At 58.2% G+C, this 27,031-nt stretch overlaps 1 protein-coding gene across 4 annotated transcripts; it reads left to right on the forward strand.

Annotated features, from left to right (window-relative positions):
- The first annotated feature begins 628 nt into the window (after positions 1 to 628).
- On the forward strand, positions 629 to 24,538 carry MYO1C (myosin IC). Of its 4 annotated transcripts, none has more exons than XM_007183812.3 (32): positions 629 to 867; positions 7,855 to 8,010; positions 8,126 to 8,241; positions 8,787 to 8,985; positions 9,067 to 9,147; positions 10,810 to 10,989; positions 11,070 to 11,168; positions 11,885 to 11,998; positions 12,084 to 12,155; positions 12,575 to 12,694; positions 12,807 to 12,889; positions 13,102 to 13,207; positions 13,326 to 13,406; positions 13,686 to 13,777; positions 15,252 to 15,346; positions 15,427 to 15,473; positions 15,588 to 15,668; positions 18,239 to 18,344; positions 18,450 to 18,567; positions 19,182 to 19,295; positions 19,371 to 19,447; positions 19,789 to 19,857; positions 19,945 to 20,029; positions 20,114 to 20,273; positions 20,930 to 21,013; positions 21,868 to 21,961; positions 22,056 to 22,111; positions 22,232 to 22,367; positions 22,446 to 22,516; positions 22,603 to 22,700; positions 22,776 to 22,875; positions 23,272 to 24,538. In XM_007183812.3, the coding sequence occupies exons 1-32, from the start codon at positions 793 to 795 to the stop codon at positions 23,296 to 23,298; spliced, it is 3,192 nt and encodes a 1,063-aa protein (XP_007183874.1). In that variant the 5' UTR covers positions 629 to 792; the 3' UTR covers positions 23,299 to 24,538. The 4 variants fall into 4 exon arrangements, with proteins under 4 accessions (XP_007183874.1, XP_057391830.1, XP_057391831.1 ...); XM_057535847.1 differs by lacking the exon at positions 629 to 867 and adding an exon at positions 1,648 to 1,786; XM_057535848.1 differs by lacking the exon at positions 629 to 867 and adding an exon at positions 6,234 to 6,493.
- The last annotated feature ends 2,493 nt before the right edge of the window (positions 24,539 to 27,031 follow it).

The raw sequence follows: 27,031 nt of genomic DNA on the forward strand, positions 1-27,031 counted from the left end.
TTTAGCAACAATAAAGATAGAAAAACAGGAACATTTGGGGGTGGGGAACACCTGAGGGTGCTACGGAAAAGTAAGGGGCAAACAAGATTAAGGCTCCCCAACGCCAAGCCACCCAGGAACCAACCTCAAGCATTTGAGGCTCCAGAGGAGGGTGGGACAGGGGCCTCCTCACAGTGCCCTCCTGCCTCTCCAGCTAACCCCTCTGCCCAACATGGCCAGTCCCCAGCAGCCTGGCGCCTCAAACTCCAGGGGCTCACCTGCCGCTGTGGGAGGCGGACAAGCTGGGGGGGGACTGCTGCAGGAGGGGCAGTGCCTATTGATGGATCCTCTTGGCTTAGGGCAGGATGTATATTCTGACTTGGGGAGTGGTCACTGTGCTCTCCAGCTGATACCAGCAAGAGGGCAGCGGGACAGGCCTGGCCATGGAGCTGCTGGGGGGAAAGGCCTCCTACCCTTTGACCTGGAGCCCAGGGTCCCCCATGGGTGGCTGCATCAGCTCCTCTGGTTACCTGGGACAACAAGCATTTCCTCCATCCCTCAGCCCCTCCTCTTCCTGCCCCAACCCTGCTGGGCCAAGAGGCCTCCCAATCAGACCTGGGCTGTTCCAGCTGTGTCCTGAGGCACTGGACCAGACACATCCCCCGGGGCTGGAGTTGAAGCTGAACCAAGCGGCTATCCCAGCGTGAGACTAGATTCCTGGTTCCAGGAGCAGCCAGAACCAGCGGGCGGGCAGGCAGACGGGCTTTTGCTCAGAGGCCCCAGTGCTCAGCACGCTGGCTATCCACAGACGGAATGGCCCTGCAAGTGGAGCTGATACCCACCGGGGAGATCATCCGTGTGGTTCATCCCCACAGGCCCTGCAAGCTTGTAAGCTGGGATGCTCTGGGCTGGGAGGAAGGGTGGCAGTGTCTCGCCAGGGCCCGGCAGCTTCCTCTCAAGCAAACCCCTTGGGAAAGAGGTGAGCAGTGGGGAAGCATTCTGATCCTTGGTGGGACAGGAACAGACCAGACAAGAAGGGGTAAATGGAAGGAAGAGGGTAGGGTTTAAGCCCACCAGGAGCAGAGTGTTTCCAAGCGGGGCCTGGGTTTGAATCCCTTCTCCTCCAGCTCCCTGATCCTCAGTGGGCTGGCCTATGAACTGGGCTAACAACACCGAGGTGACAGGGCCGCTCTGAGATCTAAGGACCAGCGCATGCAAAGCTCCAGGTGCATATAGTACAGGCTCAGTTAATGCCGCTGCTTTCCCGTCTGGCCTGAAGAACAGATACTGGCCGGCTCAGAGCAGTAGCGTGGGTGGAGAAGGAGGGTGAATGGAGCGAGGCAGTCAGAAAAGGAGAAGAATTGACTTGGCCTGGCACGCAGGGCAGGGTCGGGTTTGCTCTAGTGATGCAAAGGCGCCCTAGGATGAGAAGGGAGAACCCCATAAGACACCCGCCGCCCAGCACTACAGAGAGTGGGCCCGGTCGTCAGCAGGAGGAGGGTGCGTGTGTGCGTGTGTGTGAATGACTGTGATGCGCCTCGTCCCCGGGAGCTGGCTGCGGAGTGTGCTGCACCAAGCCGCCGCGGACACGGACGCGGGCCGGGGCCGGGGCCGGCACCGGGGCGGCCGGGGCGGGGCCGGAGGGTGCGCGCGCGCGCCGGGGCCTGGGCCCTGCCCGGGATGACGACAGGGAGCGGCCCGGCCCCGGGCGGGCCCTGGGCGGGGAGAGCGTGCCTGGGCCGCCGACTCCGGAGCCGGCCACGCCGCCTAGCCTGGCCCCCGCCCGCGCACCCGAGAAGCCAAGCCGGTGGGTACGAGGAACGCCGGGAGGGCCGCAGCCGCGTGGCCCCGGGGGTTGGGTGGGGGGCTCCGCTGGCGGGCGGGATGGAGGAGAGGGTAAGCGGCCGGGCGGCGAGCCAGGCCTGGAGCTACGGTTGGGGAGGCGGGGGTCGCCGGCCCAGGGATCGCTGGGGCCGAGGGTGGGCTCTGCCCGGCCCGTGCGGGGTCCCAGGACCCGGTGGCGCCGGGACTCGGCCTGTTGGAGACTTAGATTTCTTGCGGGTAACGTGAGGGCGGCGAGGAGCGGCTGGGGTCGCGTGACCCAGGCGCCCCGCGCGCCCTCTGAGGCCCTCGGTCTGCCGGCTCTGCCTCCGGGTTCCGGAGCAGCCGCCCGGGCCCCGCCCCTTCCCGTTCCCCGCCCCCCGGCCCAGCCGCGCCAGTGGCCCCTGCGTGTGAGTGCGGCGGCTGGGGGGCTCCGAGATGAATGAGAGAATGAATGGCTGGCCCACGGCCTATTCAACGCCCGGCACGCTCCGGCCTTCTGCTCACACTCCCGGGCTCTGTGATTCATTCATTCACACAGGCGTCCACGAGGGGTTATTGAGCTCCCACTGTGTGCCGGCCTGGAGCGGGAGCAGTCTCCTGGGAGAGACTGACAAGGAAACCTTCGATCAGAGCGGAATGCGATAAGGAGGGGACTGTGTGTTGCGGGGAGTCTGGAAGGGGTTCTGGAGGAAGTGATACCTGAGCCGAATCTTCAAGGATGACTAAGAGTCAGTCAGGTGGGGAGGGGTTTGGGTGCGAGGGCCAAGGAAGCTGCAGGTGCAAAGGCTTGAAGCTTAGAGCCACGCGGCTGGTGGCAAAGGCGGAAGCAGCTCCTCCTGGCTGTGTGTGGTGGTGAGGAAGACATGGGGAGAGAAGGGACTGGAGACGGCTGCCCCTGTACCCACACAGGAGCGCAGGAGCAGTGGGGTAAACTGAGGATACAGGGGGCTACTGGAGTCCACATACAGGGGCCTAGCAAGAAGCAGTGGGTGTGCTTGGCATATGGACAGGTGCCCTATAAACCTTCACTCTATTAACATGAGATGTTAATTGATCGGATTTGCATTTGTAAATACCACAGGCGGCTGTGGGAAAATGGATTGGCGGGAGGAAGGCAGGGAGGCCAGTTTGGAGGCTGCTTGCTTGGTCCAGAGGCAGAGCAGTGATGGAGGAACCAAGGGGAGGTTTTAGCAGGTAGTGACTCCTTTGTGTGAGGAGTGGAGCGAGGAGGGCAGGCCTTTTGATGCCAGGCGGTGATGACTAGCTGGAGGTGCCTGCCTCCTCTCATCTTACAGGATACTGAACAAGGAGGATAGGTTAGGGGGCAAGGCGCTTTGTTTACTTCTGCTGGACCCCCAGGCAGAGGTGTCTGGCAGGCAAAAGGCCCATGGTTCTGGAGCCAGAGTGTACAGCCCTTGACTGGGGCCCAGTGAGATATCAGGTAGAACCCCTAAGTCCCCACCTTTTCTTTCCATTCCCCCTCGCAACAGTTCCCTTGAGTCTGGAACAGTCCTTGGTGGGGCAGCCTGGGCCCAGACTTAAGATATGTTTGATTAAAAAAAAAGCTGAACACCTGTTCTGTGCCCAGCATGCGCTGTGGGTGAGATAGGCTATGGTTCTTTCCGCTGCCCTAACAGGCCACGAGGCTGCCTCAGTGGAAATCAGTTTCTAGCAGCAATCTGGGGGTCCTCAGAACACCCTCTCCAGACCCGCATAGCCCTGAGCTGGGGGAACACCTGAGGCCGCCCACTGCCCTCCCCACTCCAGAGGGCAGGCTTGGGGGCACCTGGCCCATACTAGGTAACGGGCACTGGATGACCCAGGTCTGCTGGGCCTGCGCCAACTTTATGGGAAACACCTCCCCAGGTGGGAGGAGACTCAGAGGCATCCTTGGGAAATAAGTCCTGGGTCACTCAGGGGTCACAGCTGCACCCCAGCCTGCAGCCAGCCCCTAGGTCCAGGGCCATGCTGGGGGCACAGGTCATGGGCCACTCCCTAGCTGCTATTCCTAAGGCCTACATGTCAATAGTCACACAACACCGCCAAGGGTGGGTACTGGGCACTGCGGTCACGGGTTCGCTAAGGAAGGTCAAGGTCACGGCCTGGCAGGTAGCATGTTAACCCTGACAGAGAAGCTGGGAAATCCTCCAGCCGCTAAGCAGGCGTCTTTCCCTCAGGGAAGCCCTGCAGGAGTAGACAGTGGTAGACTTCCCGGTTCCAATCCCACCTCTCCTTTTACTAATCCTGGGATCTTGAACACGTCATTCGCCTGCCCAGCCTCAGTTTCCCCGTCTGTAGAATGGGGGTAATAATACAGACCTCATGGCTCAGCTGAGGGCATTGAAAGGAGTACAGTACCAGGAGACAGCGCTCCGAACGCAGGAAGCGCCCGGCGCTGCAGCCTTGGCCGCGGTGTCTCTCACACCCGCTGTCCCCCGCCTCCCTACCCCCTCTCCCGGGCGGGCGCTTCCGTCCAGTGAGGCGAGGCGGCCTGGGGCGGTGGCCAGGGACTGTGGTCGGGGAGCAGGCCCTCTGGCCCGCCTGGCAGCAGAGACGCCCCCTCCTTCCGCCACCGGGCGGCGGCTGTAAGGAAGTCAGCGGGCATCCGGGGAATGCGGCGGCGGGGCTCGGGCGGGGGTGGCCGGCCGGACCCCTCCGCACGCGGATTCCCCTCATTCCTGCCGCTTGACGCGGCGGCGGCCGGAGTGGGCACTGCGGCCGCGAGGCCCCGCCCCTCTGCCAGCTCCTCGCCTCGGGCCCGCGGGCGGCCGCCAGCCGAGCCAGCCTAGTCCTTGTACCGCCCCAGAGCCGTGCTCCTGGTGGGGACCGGCTGGACCCCCTTCCTCCAGTCTTCCAAGGCCCTCCCCTCCGGGTGAGCGGGAGGCTGAGTCCCCTCGCGGAGGGGGCCTCCCCCCGCCCTCGGCCCGAAGCTGGTGGCATTTAAGACCCCAGCCCCCTCCGCTCCCACCCATCTCCCAGCTGCGCGGGGTGGCACCCAGTCCCCTCGCTCCCTCCAGAGGGCCCCATCTCCCAGCTGGCGCCCCCGCCGCGGGGTCCCCAGGGCCGCGGCTCCGGCCGGGCTGTTGTTCTCGAGGTAATGAGCCTTCCCCACGACGCTACAGCCCGCACCTGCCGCAACCTCACTCCCTCCCCGGGGAGCCCAGGTCCGAGAGAGGGGCACGCTGAGGCTTTGGGTCCCAGCCCTAACCTTTGGCCCCCTAGGTCAAGTCAGCATCCGGCGATTGCGCCTCGGGTTCCTTATCTGTCAGGTGGGGCACAGGTAAAGTTCGAGAGCTCTTTGTTAACTGGCAGGCGGACACGCCTGAGGGGCTTTCTCCGCTATATAAGAAGTGTGACCTGTCTGGCCCAGGACCTGGCTCTTAGTAGGTCTGCTCCAAGCGTGTGTGCAAAGAGTGTCTGGCCGAGAGAGGGAAGTGGTGTTTACTGAAGGCCTGGGAGGTGCCTTGGCGCCCTATCTTAGCCTTCTCAACCGCCCTTTGAGACAGGTATTAGCCTCGTTTTAAGGCTGAAGGAGAGGCTCCCAGAAATTAACTGACCTGCTGGCAGTCATACAGCTTGTGAGAAGCAGCCCAGCCTTTTGGAAGAAGCACTAGCCATCACACCCCCACCAGCGCTGGGATCTGAGCTAGAGTTTGCCCCCCCGGCTGCTGCCCACCGAGAGCCCAGCGAGGGCGGGGCTGCTGGGGGCTGGTTTGGGTAGAGGGAGGATGTCCTGGGCAGAAAGTATGGAGAGATCCACAGGGAAAAGAGAGGGAGACCCTCTCCAGAAGAAGGAGAGAGGTGAAGAGCCCCTGGGCACAGGGGCCCTAGTCGGGATGTCCTCGATAGGGGAGAAAGGTATTGCCCCAAATGCTGGAAGTCGGACATGGATTCCCCAGATGGAAAGCTGAGCCCTCCATGGAGGCCGGGCACGCACCGCGCTCGGCAAAGGTGCTCTGGCTGTCTTCGTCCCTGGGGTACGCGCTCTGTGCTGACGCGGGAAACTAAAGAGATTTTCTAGAGACTTAAAGACACGGGATCCACCCTCCAGAGAGTGTACGGGGGTGGACAGTGTCCCGCACGGAGGCTCCGCCCGCCTGGGCGCGCCGGCCGTATTTGGACATTTCGTTCTATTTTTAACTTTCCCGGGACTCGAGGTTGGAGTGAGGCGGGGGAGGGAAATCCTGCTTCCTCCGGGACCCACGGGCCTCTGCCTAGTAAGTCCCGCGCCTGGCCTAGTGCGTAGTGTAGACACAAGCCCGGAAGTGAGTTCCGGGTCAGTGTAGACGCGGCGGCCGCGCGGGTTCCGGGCCCCACCCTGGAACCACCGAAGTCCCTCCTGGAAAACCTGACTCAGGCGGAGCCCCTGCCCGGCGGGGAGCTCCGCCCCCGCCCCCGCCCCCACCCTTGTACCCACCCACGCCGCGAGATCCCCCTTAGTTCCTGCCCCACCCCTACCAGCTGGGGAGGGACCCCCGAGTCCAAGCACCGAAGGAGGCGGGGGTGCCCGGGGAGTCCCGCGCCTCCGAGGCTCACGGAGGGGGCGGAACGGGGGGCGGGTCGGCCCCTCCCTCGTGACGCCGCCGCCGCCGCCGCCGCCGCCGAGCCCCGAGGCGAGAGCACGGGCAGCGGAGCAGGGCGCCAGGCCGACCGGGCAGGATGCGCTACCGAGCGTCGGTGAGCGGGGCTGGTGAGCAGGGCGGGGGTCCCGGGCGTCCCTCCTGGCCTCGCGGCGCCGCCTCGGCCCCGCCAGGAAGCGGGCGCGGCCCAGGAATTTCGGGTGGAAAAACGTCCCGGAAAGTTGCAGGGGGAGGAGGCCGAGGCAGGGAGGGCCGTGAGGCTCTCGGACCCGGGCCGGGCGAATAGCTCACGGGGAGGGCTGAGAGCGCCGAGACCCGTCACCCAGAGGGCAAGGGGGCTGGAGCTCGGGCCAGATTTGGCAGCAGCTTCGGGACAGTATTGGAGGGGGGAGGGGGCAGTGAGGGACAGGCCTAGGAGAGGCAGGCCCCTGGCCAGACCCTGAGGGGTTCCCGGGCCAGAGATCTGGGTGGTCTGTGGTTGGAGGAGGCCTAGTGGCCTCTTGGGGATCTACACCCCCCTCCCACCACGGCGGCCACCTTGCTCTTCTCTGACCCTTGACACTCTTGGTGTCAGTTTCCTAGAGCCCTCAGACCCTTTTGAAGAGTGTGCTGTGGGGTGAGGGCCTTGTTGAGCCTGTACTTCTCCCCACCCTCTGACGGAGTCCGGAGGGAGCTGGGTTTTCCGCGGTAAAATCCCCACTCCCTTGAGGCTTTCCGGGGCTCTCAGGGGAGGAGTGTGTCTGGGGAACCTGGCAGCTGGTGGAGAGGGCGTGGTTCAGCTGTGGGAGGGAGGGCCCCCCTTCTGGGGTGGGTGATGAGCCCAGCTGGGATGGGAGGTCCCCTGGGGGAATCTCTCTCCTGTGGCCTGGGGTGGCCTCTTGCTAGGTCCCTAGACACTCTCCCCCTGGAGACTTTGGGAGTGGGCATGGGAGAGATGGCCCCACCCTGCCTGTAGAACTCACTTTGAGCTATTTGTCCTACAAAGCACCTGTCACACGTGGCCCAGAGCTAAGGGACTTGAGGTCACTTGGTCTATCTCGACTCCTCCTTCTTGAGAAGGACACAGCCCAGAGAGAGGAGGGGTTTTGTCCAAGGTCAACAGAGCATTCTTTCTCTTATTCTCATGACCCCCCCTTTCTCTGTACAAAACCAGCGTCTCCCTGGATTCAGTGGCCTTGCCCCCGTGTCCTCTGGGTGCTCTGTGCTCCAGTGTCCTGTGTTCAGGTCCCATGTGGTCTTTGTTCCGGGACCCGCGTCCTCAGTGTTCCGTGTGCCAGCTTCCTGCCATCCAAGCCCACTGTACCCAGCCTGGTACACCCGTCTCCTGGGTGTTCCCTGCGTCGTGTGTCCAGGCCCCCTGTGTCTCTGTGCCCCTGGTTGTCCTCTCAGTCCCGCAGTCTATGCTGGAGGGGAGAAGTGGCCTTCCCTTACCCTGCTGCCGCTGACCCTCTCCCATGGCCCCTCCTTGCAGGCCCTGGGCAGTGACGGGGTGCGGGTGACCATGGAGAGTGCACTGACCGCCCGTGACCGGGTCGGGGTACAGGATTTCGTGCTGCTGGAGAACTTCACCAGCGAGGCAGCCTTCATCGAGAACCTGCGGCGACGCTTCCGGGAGAACCTCATCTACGTGAGGCCCGAGTGGGAAGATGCAGGGGGTGCTGGGGGCACAGATGCGGGCTGTGAGGGAAAGAGGCTCAGGGGCCTCTGGGAGAAACTTCTGACCCTCCTCCCCTGACCCCCAGACCTACATTGGCCCTGTGCTGGTCTCTGTCAACCCCTACCGGGACCTGCAGATCTACAGCCGGCAACACATGGAGCGTTACCGGGGCGTCAGCTTCTATGAGGTGCCACCCCACCTGTGAGTGACCCCCCCTCTTATGAGTGACCCCCTCATCTCCACCTGAGATGACTCCACCCGACCTCCCACATGGAATGAATCACAATTCACATCTGTGAGGAATGCCCAGTGCCCACCCAAGGTGAATCTCTCTACTCCATCTGGGCAGGACCCCCCCCAGCCTCCACCCCGACTCACACCCATGACTTATTCCCCTAGCTCTACCTGAACATGGCCCTCCAACCTCAGTGACCCTCTGACCCCCACCTCTGAGGGACCTCCCAGCCCTACCTATGAGTGACCTCAACCTTCACCTGAATGACCTCCAATCCCCCCACCCATGAGTGATCCCCTCAATCCTCCATCTGAATATGACTCCCGTCCTCAGCTGGGAAGGATCTCCCTTGACCCACACCTTGGAGGGTTCCCCCATCCTCAAGGGTACAGCCCCTTGTGAACCCCACTAGACATGGGAGTGCCCACCCCCAGTCCTACCTGTGGGACTCCCACCCCCTGCAGCCACTTGACCCCTGGCTCCCTAAGCTCCTGACGGGCCTCTGCCCTAGGTTCGCGGTGGCTGACACTGCGTACCGGGCACTGCGCACGGAGCGCCGGGACCAGGCAGTGATGATCTCTGGGGAAAGCGGGGCAGGCAAGACAGAGGCCACCAAGCGGCTGCTGCAGTTCTATGCTGAGACCTGCCCAGCCCCCGAGCGGGGCGGTGCCGTGCGTGACCGGCTGCTGCAGAGCAACCCCGTGCTGGAGGTGAGGGGACAGCAGCATCTGGGGGGCGAGGGGGGCAGAGACAGACTGCCAGGCACCCCTCACACCCCCGTTCACTCCTAGGCCTTTGGAAATGCCAAGACCCTCCGGAACGATAACTCCAGCAGGTTCGGGAAGTACATGGACGTGCAGTTTGACTTCAAGGTACCTGTGGGTGGGGCAGGGCAGGGGGAGTGGGATTCCCACTCAGCAGGCGCCCACTGGCCAGGTCTTTGGCACCAGCAAATATTTATTGAGCACCTACTGTGTGCCAGGCGCTGTTCCAGGTGCTGGTGGTACAGCAGTGAAACAAAACAGACAGAAATCCTGCCTCCAGGGATATAGACAGTAAACAGAAAAATGTAATTTAGCTGACAAGTGTCACGGCAAAAAATAAAATGAGGCAAGGGGCGGGAGCAGTTGCTGTTTTAAATGAGGCAGATACAGTAGGCACTGAGAAGGTGGCATTTGGTAAAAGCTTGACGGAGACAGAGGAATGAGCTGTGCAGATACCTAGGAGAGTCCGGGCAGAGGGCACCACCAGTGCAGAGGCTCTGATGGGGAAAGTGCTTGATGTGTTCATGAACAGCAAAGAGGCCAGAGTGGCTGGAGAAGAGAGCAAGGGGCCAAGGAATAGAAGAGGAGGCTGGATGCTGTGGGTCCTTTTGGGTCTTTGTAAGAACTTTTTTAAAGCTCTGAGTGGAAGGGAGGCTAGAGAGTTGGGGGTTTTTTTTGATTTTTTTTTTTTTTTTTTTTTGGCCGTGCCCATGTGGCTTGTGGGATCTTATTTCCCCAACCAGGGATCGAACCTGTGTCTCCTGCAGTGGAAGCACGGAGTCCTAACCACTGGACCATCAGGGAAGTCCCGAAAGTTTGAAACAGAAGTGTGTTATGACCTCACTTTCCTCTTTTTTTTTTTTTTTAAAAAAGCCTTTGAGATTCTCTATTAAGAAGGTGTTAGTGCATTTTTTAGTTTATCAAATGCGCATATGGTTTTTTTTTTTAATTTTATTTATTTATTTATGGCTGTGTTGGGTCTTCGTTTCTGTGCGAGGGCTTTCTCCAGTTGCGGCAAGCGGGGACCACTCCTCATCGCAGTGCGCGGGCCCCTCACCATCGCGGCCTCTCTGGTTGCGGAGCACAGGCTCCAGAAGCGCAGGCTCAGTGATTGTGGCTCACGGGCTCAGCCGCTCCGCGGCATGTGGGATCTTCCCAGACCAGGGCTCGAACCCGCGTCCCCTGCATTGGCAGGCAGACCCTCAACCACTGCGCCACCAGGGAAGCCCTCACTTTCCTCTTAAAATGATCACTCTGGCGCTTTGTTGAGAATAGATGGTAGAGAACCAGGCCGAGCAAGGAAACCAGTTAGGAAGCTGATGATTATTAAATCTAGATGACAGATGATGGTGGCTGGGGCCAGTGTGGTGGCAGTGGTTGGATTCTGGAGGTTCTGAAGGTTAAGGCAGCAGGATTGGCTGTCCGATTGGATGTGAGGTGTGGGAGACAAAGAGGCTTCCAGGACTGCAGACTGCTTGGCCTGAACACCTAGAACGTTGACCGAGATGGGAAGAGGGAGCTAGTTTGAGGAGGGGAGATGAACTCAGTTTCAGGTCTGTTGAGACTGAGATGCCTGTCAGACATCCAAGTGGAGCCGCCAGGTAGATAGGGCTGAGCGTCCTCGTTTCTCAGAGAAGGAAAGTGAGGCCAGAGGGGGCGACTTGCCTGAGCCATTGGCAGAGCTCGAATTCGGAGGGCAGGGGAGGAAGGGGAAGACGGGCTCTGTCCCCAGTCCCCCTGAGCAGTCGCTACATCCTGCCCTGCCCACAGGGCGCCCCTGTGGGTGGCCACATCCTCAGTTACCTCCTGGAGAAGTCCCGGGTGGTGCACCAGAATCACGGGGAGAGGAACTTCCACGTCTTCTACCAGCTGCTGGAGGGGGGCGAGGAGGAGACACTGCGCAGGCTGGGCCTGGAACGGAACCCCCAGAGCTACCTGTACCTGGTGAAGGTGAGTAGGGGCCAGGCAGGGCGGGTGCCACCCAGGGAGCCCAGTGCCACGGCTAGAACCCAGCTCTGCCCTTCCTCCAGGGCCAGTGCGCCAAAGTCTCCTCCATCAACGACAAGAATGATTGGAAGGTTGTCAGGAAGGCTCTGACGGTCATCGACTTCACCGAGGATGAGGTGGAGGTGAGGCCTCTGCTGGGACCCTCCCTTTCCTCCTGTCATACCCTGAAAATCTCCGTCTACCTTTACACCCCGTTTCTACTCTAGCCGCCTTTTCCTCTCAAATTTCCTTTACCACCTCTCCTGCCTCCTTTTTAAAATTTATTTATTTTATCTTTGGCTGCGTTGGGTCTTCGTTGCTGCATGCAGTTACCATAGTCTCTGTTTATGTGAAAATAAGAAGAGGCAGAAGGAGTTCCATTTCTGCCAGAGACAATCTGTCTTTTGCTAATTTTTTGAAAGCAATGGGTTCTTTTTTTTTAATTTTTTTTTTATTTTTGGCTTCATTGGGTGTTTGTTGCTGCCCACGGGCTTTCTCTAGTTGCGGTGAACAGGGCCACTCTTCATTGCAGTGCACAGGCTTCTTATTGCAGTGGCTTCTCTTGTTGTGGAGCACGGGCTCTAGGCGCGCGGGCTTCAGTAGTTGTGGCATGTGGGCTCAGTAGTTGTGGCTCGTGGGCTCTAGAGCGCATGCTCAGTAGTTGTGGTGCACGGGCTTAGTTGCTCCGTGGCATGTGGGATCTTCCTGAACCCGTGTCCCCTGCATTGGCAGGCGGATTCTTAACCACTGTGCCACCAGGGAAACCCCTCTCCCGGGTCCTTCTGACCATCCACTCTGTGCCCCTGTGGGGCTCTCAGCCCCTCCTGTAACCCCCACCTGCCCCCCCCCGTCCCCCCAGGACCTGCTGAGCATCGTGGCCAGTGTCCTGCATCTGGGCAACATCCACTTTGCTGCCGATGAGGAGAGCAACGCCCAGGTCACCACCGAGAACCAGCTCAAGTATCTGACCAGGGTGAGTGGGGCAAGCAGAGGGCGAGGGCAGGGCAGCTGGGGCGGGGGGAGTGCACCTTCACCAGGCCCACCCCTTCCCTTGGCAGCTCCTTGGTGTGGAAGGCTCAACGTTGCGGGAAGCCCTGACACACAGGAAGATCATCGCCAAGGGCGAAGAGGTGAGGCCCAGCGTTTGCTTCAGGAGCTAGTGGGGGCGGGAGCAGGTATTGTACGGCAGCCCCCCTCCCATCATCCCCTTCCTCTGGTCTGCTCAGCTGGTCTTAGCAATGCTGGAAGGACGTAAGGCGGGTGGCTCTGGGAGGCTCAGGGAGCTGGCCAAGGTCGCACAGCAAGAGGGTGAGGCTGGAAGGAAGACTCACCTCCAGGAATGAGGCCTCTTTTTTTTTTTTTTCCAGGAATGAGGTCTCTTGTCTTACACCACCTTCCCTCTGGTGGGGCCACTGTGTCCTCCCCTGGTGCCCCCCAACCCCAGACTCATTGGGGGCGGGGAGGGCAGAGTGGTCAGTTTCCTGAGTGCGAAGGGGCCAGGGGTGGGAAGGGGCTGCATCCATCTCCCCATCTCACTCTCCACCCCCAGCTCCTGAGCCCGCTAAACCTGGAACAGGCTGCGTACGCGCGAGACGCGCTCGCCAAGGCCGTGTACAGTCGCACCTTTACCTGGCTGGTCACGAAGATCAACAGGTCGCTGGCCTCCAAGGTGAGGGCTTGGCCCCTGCTGCTCCCAAGGTGGCAGGGAGGGCAGACCAGGGAGGCCCGGGGCTGGGAGCTGGCGAACGTTGGGACCCATGCTGTCGGTCAACTGGCCCTAGGATGCTGAGAGCCCCAGCTGGCGGAGCACCACGGTCCTCGGGCTCCTGGACATTTATGGCTTCGAAGTGTTTCAGAACAACAGGTCAGCGCCCCGCTGTCCCTTTCCTGTCTCTCCTCCCGTCTCCCCGCCTCTCCTCTTCCCCAGCCTCTCACATCCCTGCCAGTGTCTTCCCAGCCACCTGGGTCCTGCTCTGTGTTTCTTCCCTTAGAGCTGTGGGGCCTCATCCCACCCCTCCCCTGCTCCTGGTCCCGTGTCCCCTGGAATTACTGAGGGCTCCTCCGCTTCCCTCACAGCTTTGAGCAGTTCTGCATCAATTACTGCAATGAGAAGCTGCAGCAGCTCTTCATTGAGCTCACCCTCAAGTCGGAACAGGAGGAGTATGAGGCAGAGGGCATCGCGGTGAGTGCAAGCCTGCGGGCATCCCCACGTGCCATGGAATTGACGCCCAGGCATCGGTCTCCCCAGGAGAGGTGCCAGGGCCCCATGATGATGCCTTCCTCCCCTCTTGGCCCCTCAGTGGGAGCCTGTCCAGTATTTCAACAACAAGATCATCTGTGACCTGGTGGAGGAGAAGTTCAAGGGCATCATCTCCATTTTGGTGAGCCGTCTGCTCCTCCAAGGCCCCGTGTTGGGGGCTGGGTGGGATGACATCACCCCTTTCCCCTTGGTCTCCGGGCCTGTCCGCAGAGAGCCAGAGTTTGAGCAGAGACAGGACAGGGCTGTCTGTGGAGGGTGAGGTGAGGTGCTGGCCAGGTCTGGGAGGCTCCCTGTGACCCGCCCCTTTCCTCTGTGTCTGCGCCTCCCATGGGGACCCCTGAGTCCCTGTGCTCTGCAGTCCCTCCCCGACACACCCTTAACCCTCTGCCGCACCCCCCAGGATGAGGAGTGTCTGCGCCCCGGGGAGGCCACGGACCTGACCTTCCTGGAGAAGCTGGAGGACACAGTCAAGCACCACCCACACTTCCTGACGTGAGTGGGCTTGTGGGGCTGTCCTGGGGCAGAGCCTGTGGAAGCCTGCAGTGCCCCCTCATCCCTGAACACCAGTCACAAGGGGATGACCAGAGGAGGCGCTAAGTGCAGGACAGGCACACAGAGCCGTGGCTCCTGGTGCGTCCGCAGAGTCACAAGCGAGGAGCACAGCTTCCTCCTTATCCTTTTGAGAATGAAACTTCCTAAGATTTTCCTAGCTTCCTTATTTGGAAATTCCTTTATATTTAAGGAATCCCCTAAAGCGGGGTGAGGGGAGAAAAGAAACAAGCCTGTCTGTTCCAGCTCTGCCCTGTGTATTTTGAGTACATCACCTCCTCTAATCTGAAGCAACCCCTAGAGGAGGTTTTACTGAGGTTCAAAGAGATGAAGCCACTTGCCCGAGGTTATCTCACATCTAGTTAAGTCCAGAGCTGGGACTCAGGCCCAGGGCTGCAGATTAGTTCCCCGACTAGGGATCAAACCCGGGCCCCGGCAGTGAAAGTGCCAAGTCCTAACCACTGGACTGCCAGGGAATTCCTGAGCAATTTTTGCTTAAGAGAATATTAAAAACCTTTCTCTGGAGCGAGCAAGCAAAGGAACCTGTTGTTTGTTCTCACTCCCCCCACCTGCTGTAGCAGGGGCCCCAATAAAGCCTTGCCTGAAAAAAAAAGAAAAAAAGAAAAAAAAACACTTTTTCTGGCTGTAAAAATAATGTCCCTCATCAGAGAAAAGTTGGAACGTGTGCAAAAGCCACTTGTAATCCTGTCACCTAGAGGTCACCACTGTTAATAATTCGAGACATTTTCTTCCTGCCTTTTTCTATACATTTTTTTTTTCGTAGTTGAGAACTTATTGTGTGTAAGGCTCAGGATGATGTTATATCCTGAGTATCTTCCTGTATCATCAAACAGAAAAATTTCCTCAAAACAATTCCTCCAGCGGCTCTAAAGCAGATACTCCACTGCTCTCACCCAGCCTCTGGGGGCCCCGTCCAGCCTCCAGGTTTCTGCTGGGAAAACAGGGCTGCCACGAATATCTATCTCTGTGCCTTAAATCTCTGCCTGGTCTCTCTGGTTAGTTGCTTGGAATTGTTCTTAAAAGTAGAAAACGGGCTAAAGGGTATAAACATGCTTAAGACATAAGTAGTCTCTTGGGGCAGATTCCAGTCTTAAAATGTAGTGGGCAGCACTCAGCCCTCTGAGCAGAGCCATGTAACAGCCAAAAGCAACGCCAAGTAGCCCTCCACCCAGCATGCCCTGGCGGTGTGGAGGCCAAGGTCCCCGTCCTGGTGCTGTGTGACCCAGGACAAAGCCATCTACCTCTCTGAGCCTCTGTGGCAGCCTCTGTGCAGGGAGGTGGCCCCACCTTGCCAGCTTTTTACGGGATGCCTGGTTCCTCTCTTGAAGTCTCTTCAGCAGGCAGGGTGCATGGCTCAGGCCTGCAATCTGCAGCTTCTTCTCCCTGTCACCCCCAGACACAAGCTGGCTGACCAGCGGACCAGGAAATCTCTGGGCCGCGGGGAGTTCCGCCTGCTGCACTATGCTGGGGAGGTGACCTACAACGTGACCGGTGAGGATCCTGGGGCTGGGTCCCCACGGTGGGCAGGGAGAGGGGCTCTCCCTCCCCTCACCTCTGCTCTCTCCTTCCAGGGTTTCTGGATAAAAACAATGACCTTCTCTTCCGGAACCTGAAGGAGGTGAGGAGGACCAGGGGGAGGGCTCGCGGTCTGGGCTCTGAATGACCTCTGCCCCAGGAATCTGACAGGCCTTACCCTTTGCTCCCACAATGACGCCCTGCTCTGCCCTCACAGACCATGTGCAGCTCGGAAAATCCCATCATGAGCCAGTGCTTCGACCGGAGCGAGCTCAGTGACAAGAAGCGGCCAGAGACGGTGTGAAGGCTGTGGGACCCGAGGGGGTGTGTGTGTGCACGGGAGCGGGACCAGTGCCTGCATGAGCTGCGAGTTAGCAGTGTGTGTGTGAGTTCGTGTGTTCACTGGTGCCTGGCTGTGCATCGGTGTGTGTCTGGGAGGCTGCCCGTGGGTGCATCTGTGCTTACTTCCATGTGTACCTGTGTGTGCACTGTCTCTAAGTGTGGACACCTGTGTCTGTGCGGGCGCTTGCGTGCATTCACCCCCACAGCAGACATTTGTAGTGGATATTGCTGGGCACTTTGGATACAAAAATGAATAGGTGCTCTCCTAGAAATGTGCACAGGGTGCTATGGAAACTTAGGGAGCAGCAAATTGCCTGAGGGAGTAGAAGAGGGGAGGTGGTCAGGGAGGGCTTCCTGGAGGAGGAAGCATCTGAGATAACGGGAATGAGTATGTGCTTATCAGATAGACAGAGGGCCCCACACAGGTACACAGTCCAAAAAAAACCAGGAGGTGGACAGGAAAGTGACATTTTCGAGGAGAGAGACGGGGAAAAGCAGATATGGCCAGTGGTGCCAGATGCAGGGAGAGCTCCAGTGAGCTGTGGTCAGAGGTGTGGCTGCTGGGCTTGGCAGGAGGAGTGCCAGGGCAGTCCCAGGAAGAACAAGGTCATGGAGAGGTAGAAGCCACAGTGCTGCAGGCCGAGACATGCAGGCAGGGAGGCCATGGAGGCAGCATGTTGTCCAGAGTCTGACTCCCTGGGACCCTGCCCTCTGCTCCCCACCCCCGCCCCTTCCCTGAGCATTCTCATCCTTGGCCTCATATCCCCCTCCTTGACCCTCGTGAGGACACACCCACTCGATCCAGGCCTCTCCAGCAAGCCATAGATTCCACTGATCTCCAAGTGGCCTGCAGGCACTCCAGACCCCAGTAGTCTATAAAGGGCCCTTGACTATCCAGTGTCCCAGGCCTGCTCCTTCTGTTTCCCTAACTCAGGGCAGGGACCACCCTCCACCCAGTCCTGAAGGATAGAAACCTGGGCATCATCCCTGATTCTTCAGCCTCCCCCATTGCCCTCATCCTAACAACCGTTGGATCTTGCCGGTTTCTGCTGCCTGAATACCCTTGCCTCTCGGCCTCTCGGTAACCCTTACTTCAGTTCGGTCCTCTGAGCCAGCCACAGCCTCCTCTGTGGTCTCCTGGCTTCCCATCTGTCCTTACCAACCATCCTCCGCCTGTCTGCTGTAGAGCTATTCCAAAAGGCAGATCTTTTCCTGTCATTCCCTCCCTCCAAATTCCTCTTTGGCTCCCTGTTTCCCTCAGGATAGAATTTAATCTCCCTAATGTGGCTCTCGAGTCCTACCGTGATGCTGCCTCTCTAACACTATCTTTTTTTCTCCCTCTCTGGGTCCTTGCACTGCTTGTGGTTCCCTGTGTACACCAAGCCTTTGCTCACTCGGTTGCTCTGCCTGAATGCCATCCCCTCCTGCCTTCCTTCTGGCTGTCTCCTACTTATCCTTTAATTCTCAGCTGAAGGGTTATTTTCAGAAGACCCTTCCTGATGCCCCCTACCCCACAGACTGAAATAGTTGCCCCTTCCTGATGCTTCCAGAACCCCCAGGCATATGCCCCTGGCATTAATGGGACCACAATGGATTGCAAATCTTTGCTGAGGCATCTGCTTCTCCCACAGGCCTGAAGTCCTTGAAGCTCCTGCAGTGCAGTGTACAGGGATAACGGTTGAACGCATAGGAGTAGGACACATTGTTTAGGAATGCAGCCCTGAAATTCTAAAAAGAGAAAGAGTGGCTGCCAAAGGAAGACATAGGATTGAGGTTGCCAGGAGACCTGAGCAGGATTTTTAAGACGGGAATGAGGTTCTTAAACTGAGGTCTCTAGCTCGGCCAGAGGGATGCAGGTGATGTAGTCTGGCCCCTTCCTCTATTGTGAGGGAGGGGTGATGGGAGAAGGGGATCTGGAGATTTTGTTGACCTTCATGGGTTTATAGCCTCTGTCTCTAAACAAAGTATGGAAATAGTAGAGCTTTCATTTTGCTTTCGTTTTTGTTTTGTTTTGTTTTCTCCCCACTAAATAGAAATGAGGGTTCTTAGCCTGTTTCTGGCAATCTGTTAATTTATTAGGATAGTTGTCTTTCATTTGGTTTCCAATAGGCACAGTAAATTTAGTTGAAGAGCACATCTATACGCTACAACTTGATTACATCTTTTTTTCTGGCTTTTTTGCATTTTTTCTTTTACCAAGTTTCAGTTCCTGCATGTAGAATTAAATAAGAAACAAAACTTGTAAAGTTGTAACATTTCACATGGAAATGCTGCCCAGTCTTCACGAGCTTCAGAATTCTGACCTTTGCCGAAGCTGGAATAAAGTGTTGTAATTAAAAAAAAAAAAAAAAAAAAAAAAAAGTAAGGGCCCACGCAGGGCAGGGGTAGTTGTGGGAACTGGTTCTGTTTTGCCCCAGGGAGGGGTCTCTGGGGGGGTTCGGAGCTCTGCCACAGGGAGCGGCATCTGCAGGGGTTAGCAGCCTCAGCCCAGCTCCAACCAACCTTCCGTTCATCTTGGCTGAGCAGGTGGCCACCCAGTTCAAGATGAGCCTCCTGCAGCTGGTGGAGATCCTGAAGTCTAAGGAGCCTGCCTACGTCCGCTGCATCAAGCCCAATGACGCCAAGCAGCCCGGTAAGCCCTCTGCCCCCTGGACCGGTGCAGGCTGTGCCTCCCCTGCAGAGGCAACGGCCGTATGGCGGCAAAAGCCCTCTGACCACCCGGTTATCCCTCCCCCAGGCCGCTTTGATGAGGTGCTGATCCGGCACCAGGTGAAGTACCTGGGGCTGATGGAGAACCTGCGCGTGCGCAGAGCCGGCTTTGCCTATCGCCGCAAATACGAGGCTTTCCTGCAGAGGTGGGGGCGGGGCCTGGCTCAGCGCCAGGGGAAAGGGGTGGGAGGGTCGTCGGAGGCTCCTAGATCCCGGGAGGGAGGATAGCGATTCTCAGCCCCATTCAGGGACGGGGCTCTGAGCTGCTGTGGGATCCACACCAGGGGCCCCTCCATGCTGCAGGCTTAATGTCAAGCTTGGTAGAGCAAAGACCAGCCCTTCCCACCCCCCAGGCCCTGCCCTCACAGAGCAGCTGCTCAGGGGTCCATGAAGCGTGCATATCCACATGCCTATCTGTCACCAGTGGAGATAGTAAAAGCCTATGAAAAGGACAGAATTTCCAATCAGCTCAGAAAGGATAGAGCAGCTTTGGGGTTATCCTGAGTTAGGGGTCTGGGGAGTCAATCAGGTGTGAATTCTATCTCTACCACTTTCTAGCCCCATGACCTTCGGCAGATGAGAAACCTCAGTTTCCTCATCTTTAAAGTGGGGATAGTAACAGAGTGACCTCTCAGGCTTTCTGTGAGCTGTGAGTCAGTGGGAGCACCCAGCAGATGCCCGGGAAAGCTGGTTTGGGACCCCAGAGAAGGATGCTGGCAGGGGTGGGGGCTGAGTGCATTTCTGCCCCTCCTGTCCCCAGGTACAAGTCACTGTGCCCAGAGACATGGCCCATATGGGCAGGACGGCCCCAGGATGGGGTGGCTGTGCTGGTCAGGTACCTCGGCTACAAGCCGGAAGAGTACAAGATGGGCAGGTGAGTGGCTCCCATGCCTGGTGTTTGGGGGGCACGGGGGTGGCAACCAGGGGCTGATCAGTGCTGCCTTCACAGGACCAAGATCTTCATCCGCTTCCCCAAGACCCTGTTTGCCACAGAGGACGCCTTGGAGGTCCGGAGGCAGAGCCTGGGTGAGAGAGGGGCCCCACCCTTCCTATCCCAGTGGAGTCCATTCTGGGGAGCAGGAAAGAAATCACTGCATTTGGGCTCCTTCTCCAGGAAGTCCGCCACGCCCACATTCAGCTGCCCTCCTCGTCACCAGCCCCAGCACCCCCTCTCCTGCCCTTGGATACACGCTCAGCATGTTCTCATGTTGCTTTGCTCGCTCCCTTGCTCTTTCATTTACTCTCCCTTCACTTAATGCTCATTCAGCCACTCCCCTCACTCATGCCACTCAGTGAGGTCTGACAGTGCCCGGCCCCCAGCCGAGTCCCTTGCGCTCTGGCCAAGTGGCTTTCTTTCCCAACTACAGCCACGAAGATCCAGGCCACCTGGAGGGGCTTTCACTGGCGGCAGAAATTCCTCCGAGTGAAGCGATCAGGTTTGGGGGCCCAGGGGTCTTCAGGAGGGCAGGGGCTAGGGTAAGGGTGGGGAGGAGATAGAGGTCAGCCGTCTGTGGTCTCCGCAGCCATCTGCATCCAGTCGTGGTGGCGAGGAACCCTGGGCCGGAGGAAGGCAGCCAAGAGGAAGTGGGCAGCACAGACCATCCGGCGGTGAGCACTGGACGCCATGGGGCGCGGGGTGCAGAGTGTGTGTGTGCGGGGGTCCGTTACCAGGCTTCTCACCCCCACCCACAGGCTCATCCGCGGCTTCATTCTGCGCCACGCACCTCGTTGCCCCGAGAATGCCTTCTTCCTGGATCACGTGCGCACCTCTTTTTTGCTCAACCTGCGGCGGCAGCTGCCCCGGAATATCCTGGACACTTCCTGGCCCACACCGCCACCTGCCCTGCGTGAGGTCCGTGGGCCCTCCCGGCTGACCTGGGAACCACCAGCATGCTCAGCGGAGGGACCTAATAACCATGTGACCAAAGGAGCCATCAGGGAAGGGAAGGGAACTGGAGCTGGGCTGCAGAGAATGAGTTTTTTGTTTTTTTTTTTATAAATTTATTCATTTTATTTATTTATTTTTGGCTGCGTTGGGTCTTTGTTGCTGCGCGCAGGCTTTCTCTGGTTGCAGCGAGCGGGGGCTACTCTTCGTTGCGGTGCGCGGGCGTTCATTGCGGTGGTTTCTCTTGCTGCAGAGCATGGGCTCTAGGCACTAGGGCTTCAGTAGTTGTGGCACGCGGGCTCAGTAGTTGTGGCTCGCGGGCTCTAGAGTGCAGGCTCAGTAGTTGTGGTGCGCGGGCTTAGTTGCTCCACGGCATGTGGGATCTTCCCAGACCAGGGCTCGAACCTGTGTCCCCTGCATTGGCAGGCGTATTCTTAACCACTGTGCCACCTGGGAAGTCCCAAGAATGAGTTCTTTGCAAAGAAACAACTCAGGAATGGAAGAGTGATCCAGGTTGAGGGGGTGTCACTTAGGCCAAGGCCTGATGGTAGGCACATGCCTGTTGTCTTCCGAGGGAAGGGGGCCAGGCTGCCTGGGTGCCCTGACCTCGCTCGCGCCCACAGGTCTCGGAGCTGCTGCGGGAGCTGTGCAGGAAGAACATGGTGTGGAAGTACTGCCGGAGCATCAGCCCTGAGTGGAAGCAGCAGGTATGGGGCTGGGAGCCAGACATTGGGGCACTAGCCAGGGGACCACTCAAAGAGTGCTGGCCTGGAGGACCTTCACCCCAACTTACCATGTGCCCTCAAATGGATCCCAGCCCGTTTGGCTTCATGTATGAAGCCGAGACTGGAGTAGATTTTGCACGGCAAATAGGGTTTATCTTCTAGACCAACTCCCCTGGCCTGGTAGAGGCTGCCCAGAGCCCTGTGTTGAAAAGGCTGCAGCTTGCGTCTGATAGAATAGTTCCAGAGAGAGACATTGGTGGCTAACATGCCTTGTATTTGCCAACTTAGTATAGGATGATGCTAAAGGACCCACGCAGCAGAGTTAACCTGCAGTAGTGGGGTTTTTTTTAATTTTCTTAATTTTTAAATTTTTTTTGGCCGCACCATGTGGCACGCAGGATCTTAGTTCCCCAACCAGGGATCGAACCTTTGCTCCCTGCAGTGGAAGCACAGAGTCTTAACCACTGCACTGCCAGGGAAATCCCAACCTGTAGTAGTTTTTTGAGTATTAGCAACCAGCCAGGTCCCAGGCCGGAGCTTTATCTCAGGGGCTCCAAGGCCTGCTATGATGGGGAATTATCCCCAAAGTGGGGCCTGAACCCTGACACTACTGTCTGTCATGACCTTTCTGAGGAGCCCTGTGCCTTGGTCAGTGGGGATGGGGGTAAGGGAGAGAAGGGGCTAAAGGGGAGTGTTGGTGGCAGGGCTTAAGCCTCTGGTGCTGGGGCCAGAGAGAGGGTGAGGGAGGCTGTCTCAGTTCCTGAGGCTGGGCCTGTCTCTGCTGAGATGGTCGCCACCCCTCTGACAGCCCCCTTTCCCTGCCCTTGTCTCCTCAGCTGCAGCAGAAAGCCGTGGCTAGTGAGATCTTCAAGGGCAAGAAGGACAATTACCCCCAGAGTGTCCCCAGGCTCTTCATCAGCACACGGCTTGGTGAGCCCCTGACTTTCCAGTGCGTAAGCCCTCCGTCACCATCCTAGTCCCCTCTCTTCTCCTCTCACCTCCCCCTCCCCCATCTGGGTTGCAGGTGCAGATGAGATCAGCCCCAAAGTGCTGCAGGCCCTGGGCTCCGAGCCCATCCAGGTGAGACCCTGCCTGCCGGCCACCCTCCATCCCAAACAGTTCTGCTGCCCGAGGACTGGGTGGGGGAGTCAGGGCCTGGGCAGAGGGTGAGGAGGCCCCTCAGCCACCCTCTGTCCCCAGTACGCCGTGCCTGTCGTGAAATATGACCGCAAGGGCTACAAGCCCCGCTCCCGGCAGCTGCTGCTGACGCCCAACGCCGTGGTCATCGTGGAGGATGCCAAAGTCAAGCAGAGGATTGAGTACGCCAACCTGACCGGTGAGCCGGAGTCCAGGGCTGGCTGGGGGGGGCCCCTGCTCTGACCCTTGATCCCTGACCCCTGCCCTCCCCCCTCAGGAATCTCCGTCAGCAGCCTGAGCGACAGCCTCTTCGTGCTGCACGTGCAGCGGGAGGACAATAAGCAGAAGGTGCCCCTGGGGCCTGGGAGGCAGGGAGGGGGCGGCTCCTCCGGCTCTGGGCAGGGCCTGACCCCTGACCCCATCTGGGCCCCCAGGGGGACGTGGTGCTGCAGAGTGACCATGTGATTGAGACACTGACCAAGACGGCCCTCAGCGCCGACCGTGTGAACAGCATCAACATCAACCAGGGCAGGTGAGGCGGGGAGGGGCGGGGAGGGGGCTGTGCGCGCGTGGCGGGGGCAGGCCTCACGCACCACCTTCCCTCCAGCATCACGTTCGCAGGGGGTCCCGGCAGGGATGGCATCATCGACTTCACGACCGGCTCGGAGCTGCTCATCACCAAGGCCAAGAACGGGCACCTGGCTGTGGTGAGTGGGGCCTGGCAGCAGCAGCTGCCTCCGGCTGAGGGCCCTGGGGCCAGGGCAGAGCCTCTGGCGGCCAAGCCTTCCAACCTCAGCAGTGCTGGGCAGAGCCTGGGCACCTCGCCGTGGGTCCTTTGAGCTCCCACAGTGCAGAGGGTCATAAAGATGGCAGCATGGGGAGGGGGGTGGACCAAGGGGGTGAGGGTGTGCTGGGGTGGGGAGGCCCGCTCTGGCCAGGGCAGTGGTTCCCGTGGGAATAGGGTTGGCGTCTCCAGCGCCGAGGCCTCTAGACCGCTCCCCCAGCTTGCCCCTGCACGCTGTGACGTATCTAAGCCGTGAAGACGAGTGCTCGAAGCACCTCTGCTTCCTGCTCACCACCTGGGCTTCTCCCCCATCCCCCAGGTGGCCCCACGGCTGAACTCTCGGTGATGAAGGCGCCCACTGGACCCCCCCCTCCTGCCTCCCAGTGCTTTGCTCATCCCCTTCTCCCCTTCCCAGTTACCAAAGACTCGAGCTTCCAGACAGGGACCCAGGGACACCTTGAAGCCCACCAACAAACTCCTGCCTGCCGCTTGCCCCTCTCTTGAGGGAGCAGCAGGGGCCAGGGAGCTGCCCCAGGAGTGGGCCAGGCCGGGCCACAGCAATAGGAAAGCCGGGGCCAGAGGCAGCCACGCCAGCCCCACTGCCAATGCCAAATATTTGAGAGAAGGGAACTTTTGCTGAGGTTTTCTCTGAGATTTTTTGATGCTTTATAGGAAACTATTTTTTAAAGAAGCCATCTTCCCACCCCCAAGACACACTGGATGTGTTTTCCCTGACTCCAGCAGGGCAGGGAATGGAGCTGAGAGGGTGGGCGGTCTGGGCCTTGGTGCCCTCTTCCCTGCCCAGGCCACCCTCTCCTCCTCGTTTCCTTGGCACCTTGTCTGTCTGTCTGCCTGCCCACCTGTAGCCCACTCCAACATCCCCCTGGGGGTTGAGACCACCCTTGCCTGCCCCCTCCTTCCTGCCTTAAAAATGCCCTTCTAATATCATCCCAGCCTGAGGGCATCCTGGAGTTAGGGACAGGACCCCTAGGGCATAGAATTTGGACGAATCTAGGGCATAGAGTTTGGACGACTCTGAGAGATCACCTAGTCTAGTCTCCTGGTGTGACGAGCAAGAGACAGAGGCCCAGGGAGGGGAAGGGACTTGCCCAAGGTCATCCAGCAGGTTGGGGCAAAACCAGACTACAGCCCTGTCCTCAGCACACCTCACTGCCTCTCCCAGGGACGGGGGCCCCGTGAAACAGGCTCATGCCTTAAGGGTGCCTGTGGCTTCCTGACCAGCAATCACCCTTGGGGGCCACCAGGTGGGAGGAGCACTCCTGCCTGAGTCCATGCCTTAGGATGACAAACACCCTGCCCATATACTTTGGCCCCAATTCAAGGACATAGGGCCTTTACTGGCCCCTGACGCCCCTCCCTTTCCTGGGAGCCTGGGGGAGGGGCCAGCCTTGGGAGGAGCTGCAGGGGCATCACCTCTTTCTGCTGCTTCTCCCCCTCCCCCCCCCACCTCCCCAGAGGGGCTGGGGGACTGCCCAGCTGCCTCTGCCCTCCTGGGGGATCTCAGCCCACTGCTGACACTTCTGCAATCCAGAGAAACACTAAATAAAGCAGTACGTGTTTGCCAACTTTGGTCTCCTTGTGAATGGTAGAAAAGGGAGGACTTCCCTCATGGCGCAGTGGTTAAGAATCCGCCTGCCAGTGCAGGGGACACGGGTTCGAGCCCTGGTCTGGGAAGATCCCACATGCCGCGGAGCAACTAGGCCCGTGAGCCACAACTACTGAGCCTGCGCGTCTGGAGCCTGTGCTCCGCAACAAGAGAGGCCGTGATAGTGAGAGGCCTGCGCACCGCCATGAAGAGTGGCCCCCACTTGCCACAACTAGAGAAAAGCCCTCGCGCAGAAATGAAGACCCAACACAGCCATAAATAAATAAATAAAAGACTTCCAAAAGAAAGTGCCTTTTTCCCAGTGATTCTAAAGTCTCAGCTGATTCTCAGTGGAGCAGCTTGAATGAGGTGCTCTTCCCTGACCCGGTCCATGTAGTGAGGGAGAAGAGCTCATTCTGATATGTGCCTGCCGGACCTGGGTCATGTGCCTGCTCCCCCCAGGCAGAAGCATGAACCACACCTGATCGCAAGGACCAAGACTGGGAACAGATGATTTCCCCCCAAATCAGAGTGCTGCCTGCAGAAGAAAGGGAGTACGTGTTGCAATCTGCAACCCCAGAGCTCCCCGGCAGGCTAAGAGTTTTCCCAAAAGAGAGAGGCCTTGTAGGTAGAAGGAATGGCAGGTGCAAGGCTTAAAGGCAAGGAAAGGTTTAGTTTGGAGTCAGGCTACCTGCCGAGGGGTTTAGATTCATCACCTAGGACAGAAGTTCCCAAAGAACGAGATACCACGTAATGTAAGACTTATCTTGGGTTTGGCACAATCCTGTGAACACACCTAGATTTGGACACCTCCCTGCAAATTAAGTTACAGAAAAATGAAAGCACCACAATAAGTTGTTCACTCTCAGTAGTAACTGCGGTTCCAAGAAGCTGACACCAAGAAGCCGACAGATAAGATAAGCATTGTGATAGGTGCAATTACCAGCTTTACAACTGTAACAACACGCCTTCCTCTAGCAAGTTGGAGCACATGTGAGAGTGACGCCCCAGACATAGCCCAGATGCAGCCGAGGACATGTCCTTTTGAGAGGTAACCAAGAATGCTTTGCATCCCTTGCTTACCTCCTATGGGAAGTGCAGTGCCCTCCAGGAGATGCCTGACAATTACAGGAAGCTAACTTTGAACAAGTGCCTCCACTGGACTCTCCTTTCATTCATTTCATCATTCGACAAATATTCACTTAATGCCTATATGCCAGGCTCTCTGCCAGGCACTTGAGATATAGCAGGAGCAAAAAGACCAAAATCCTTGCTCTTACGGAGCTTGCATTCTAGAGGGGAAGAAAGGACAACGCATAAAACAGATCTGTAAAATTAGAAGGGGATAAGTGCAAGGAAAATCAAGCAGAGAAGGGGGAGTGGGAGAGTTGGGTATGCAGTTTGCAGTGTCAAATGGGCGGGTGAGGGAAGGTCTCCCTGAAGAGGCAACATTGGAGCAGAGACCAGAAGGAGGTCTCTGAGGGAGTGACTGTGGAGATCCGGGCAGAGGGAACAGCAAGTCAAAGCATGGAGGAAGAGGATGGTTAGTGGGACCAGAGAGGAGTGGGCAGGAGGAGAAGAGAAGAAGGTAGGCATACTTGCATCTCACCACCTTCAGATGTTCTCGATTTTTCTCAGCTCCACGAGGACAGAGACAAGGAAGTTGGCACCCTCTCCTTTTTTTTCTTTTTTTTTTTTTTTTTGGCTGCACCGTGTGGCATGCAAGATCTTAGTTCCCCTGCAGTGGAAGTACAGAGCTCTAACCGCTGGACCACCAGGGAATTCCCAGGCACCTTCTCCTTGTTTCCTCCCTGCAAAAGGCATCTGTGTGAGCAGCTCTCCTAAAGGATGGGGCAATCAGTGGGATTTACATCGTAGCAAAGCAGACAAATGATTCTCAAAAGCCCTGCAGCATGTCACCCCTGGGAACATCTCACTGACCTTTCTAGGAAGGTCCCACCTCCTGCCTTGGTTCCCAGCATGCTCTCCTCCCCTCCACCTGCCTTGCAATCCCCTCACTTTTCTCCCCAGAGCTTTCCCCTAGTGTCTGCCTCCAGACCCTACCTTTGTACATCTTTAGACAGGTCCTTGTCTCTGCAAAACTATGGGCTACCCACTGGGGGTGGGACATCTCTCTTCTTCATTATCCAGAAACTCCAGCAGATACTTGGGGATTTTTCTGTCTCCTTTCTCTCTCCTCGTCTCCATCCATGGATGAAAACTGGGCAGAAGTGTACTTTCCCACCAATACCAATGGTGCCTATACACCCACCAACTTTTGTCTCTCCCTTTCTCTCTCACACACACTTTGCAAGATGTGTCAGTTTTCTCTCTAAATAGCAATTTTTGTCATCTTCATACAAATAATCTTTTTTTTTTTTTGAAGGAAAAGCGAATGTGAGTAGCCCAACTCCAGAGGGTTTCATTTACATAGTACCCTGGAGTTGTGCAGCGCATGACTTGCACAGATGTA

Source organism: Balaenoptera acutorostrata, chromosome 20, assembly GCF_949987535.1.
Source record: "Balaenoptera acutorostrata chromosome 20, mBalAcu1.1, whole genome shotgun sequence".
Lineage (NCBI taxonomy): Eukaryota > Metazoa > Chordata > Mammalia > Artiodactyla > Balaenopteridae > Balaenoptera > Balaenoptera acutorostrata.

Coding starts and splice junctions, on each gene's coding strand:
- MYO1C (XM_007183812.3), top strand. CDS start 793: ATGGCCCTGCAAGTGGAGCTGATACCCACCGGGGAGATCATCCGTGTG. Junction 19,858..19,944: donor CCTCCGAGTGAAGCGATCAG/GTTTGGGGGCCC, acceptor TGGTCTCCGCAG/CCATCTGCATCCAGTCGTGG. Junction 22,368..22,445: donor TGAGTACGCCAACCTGACCG/GTGAGCCGGAGT, acceptor CTCCCCCCTCAG/GAATCTCCGTCAGCAGCCTG.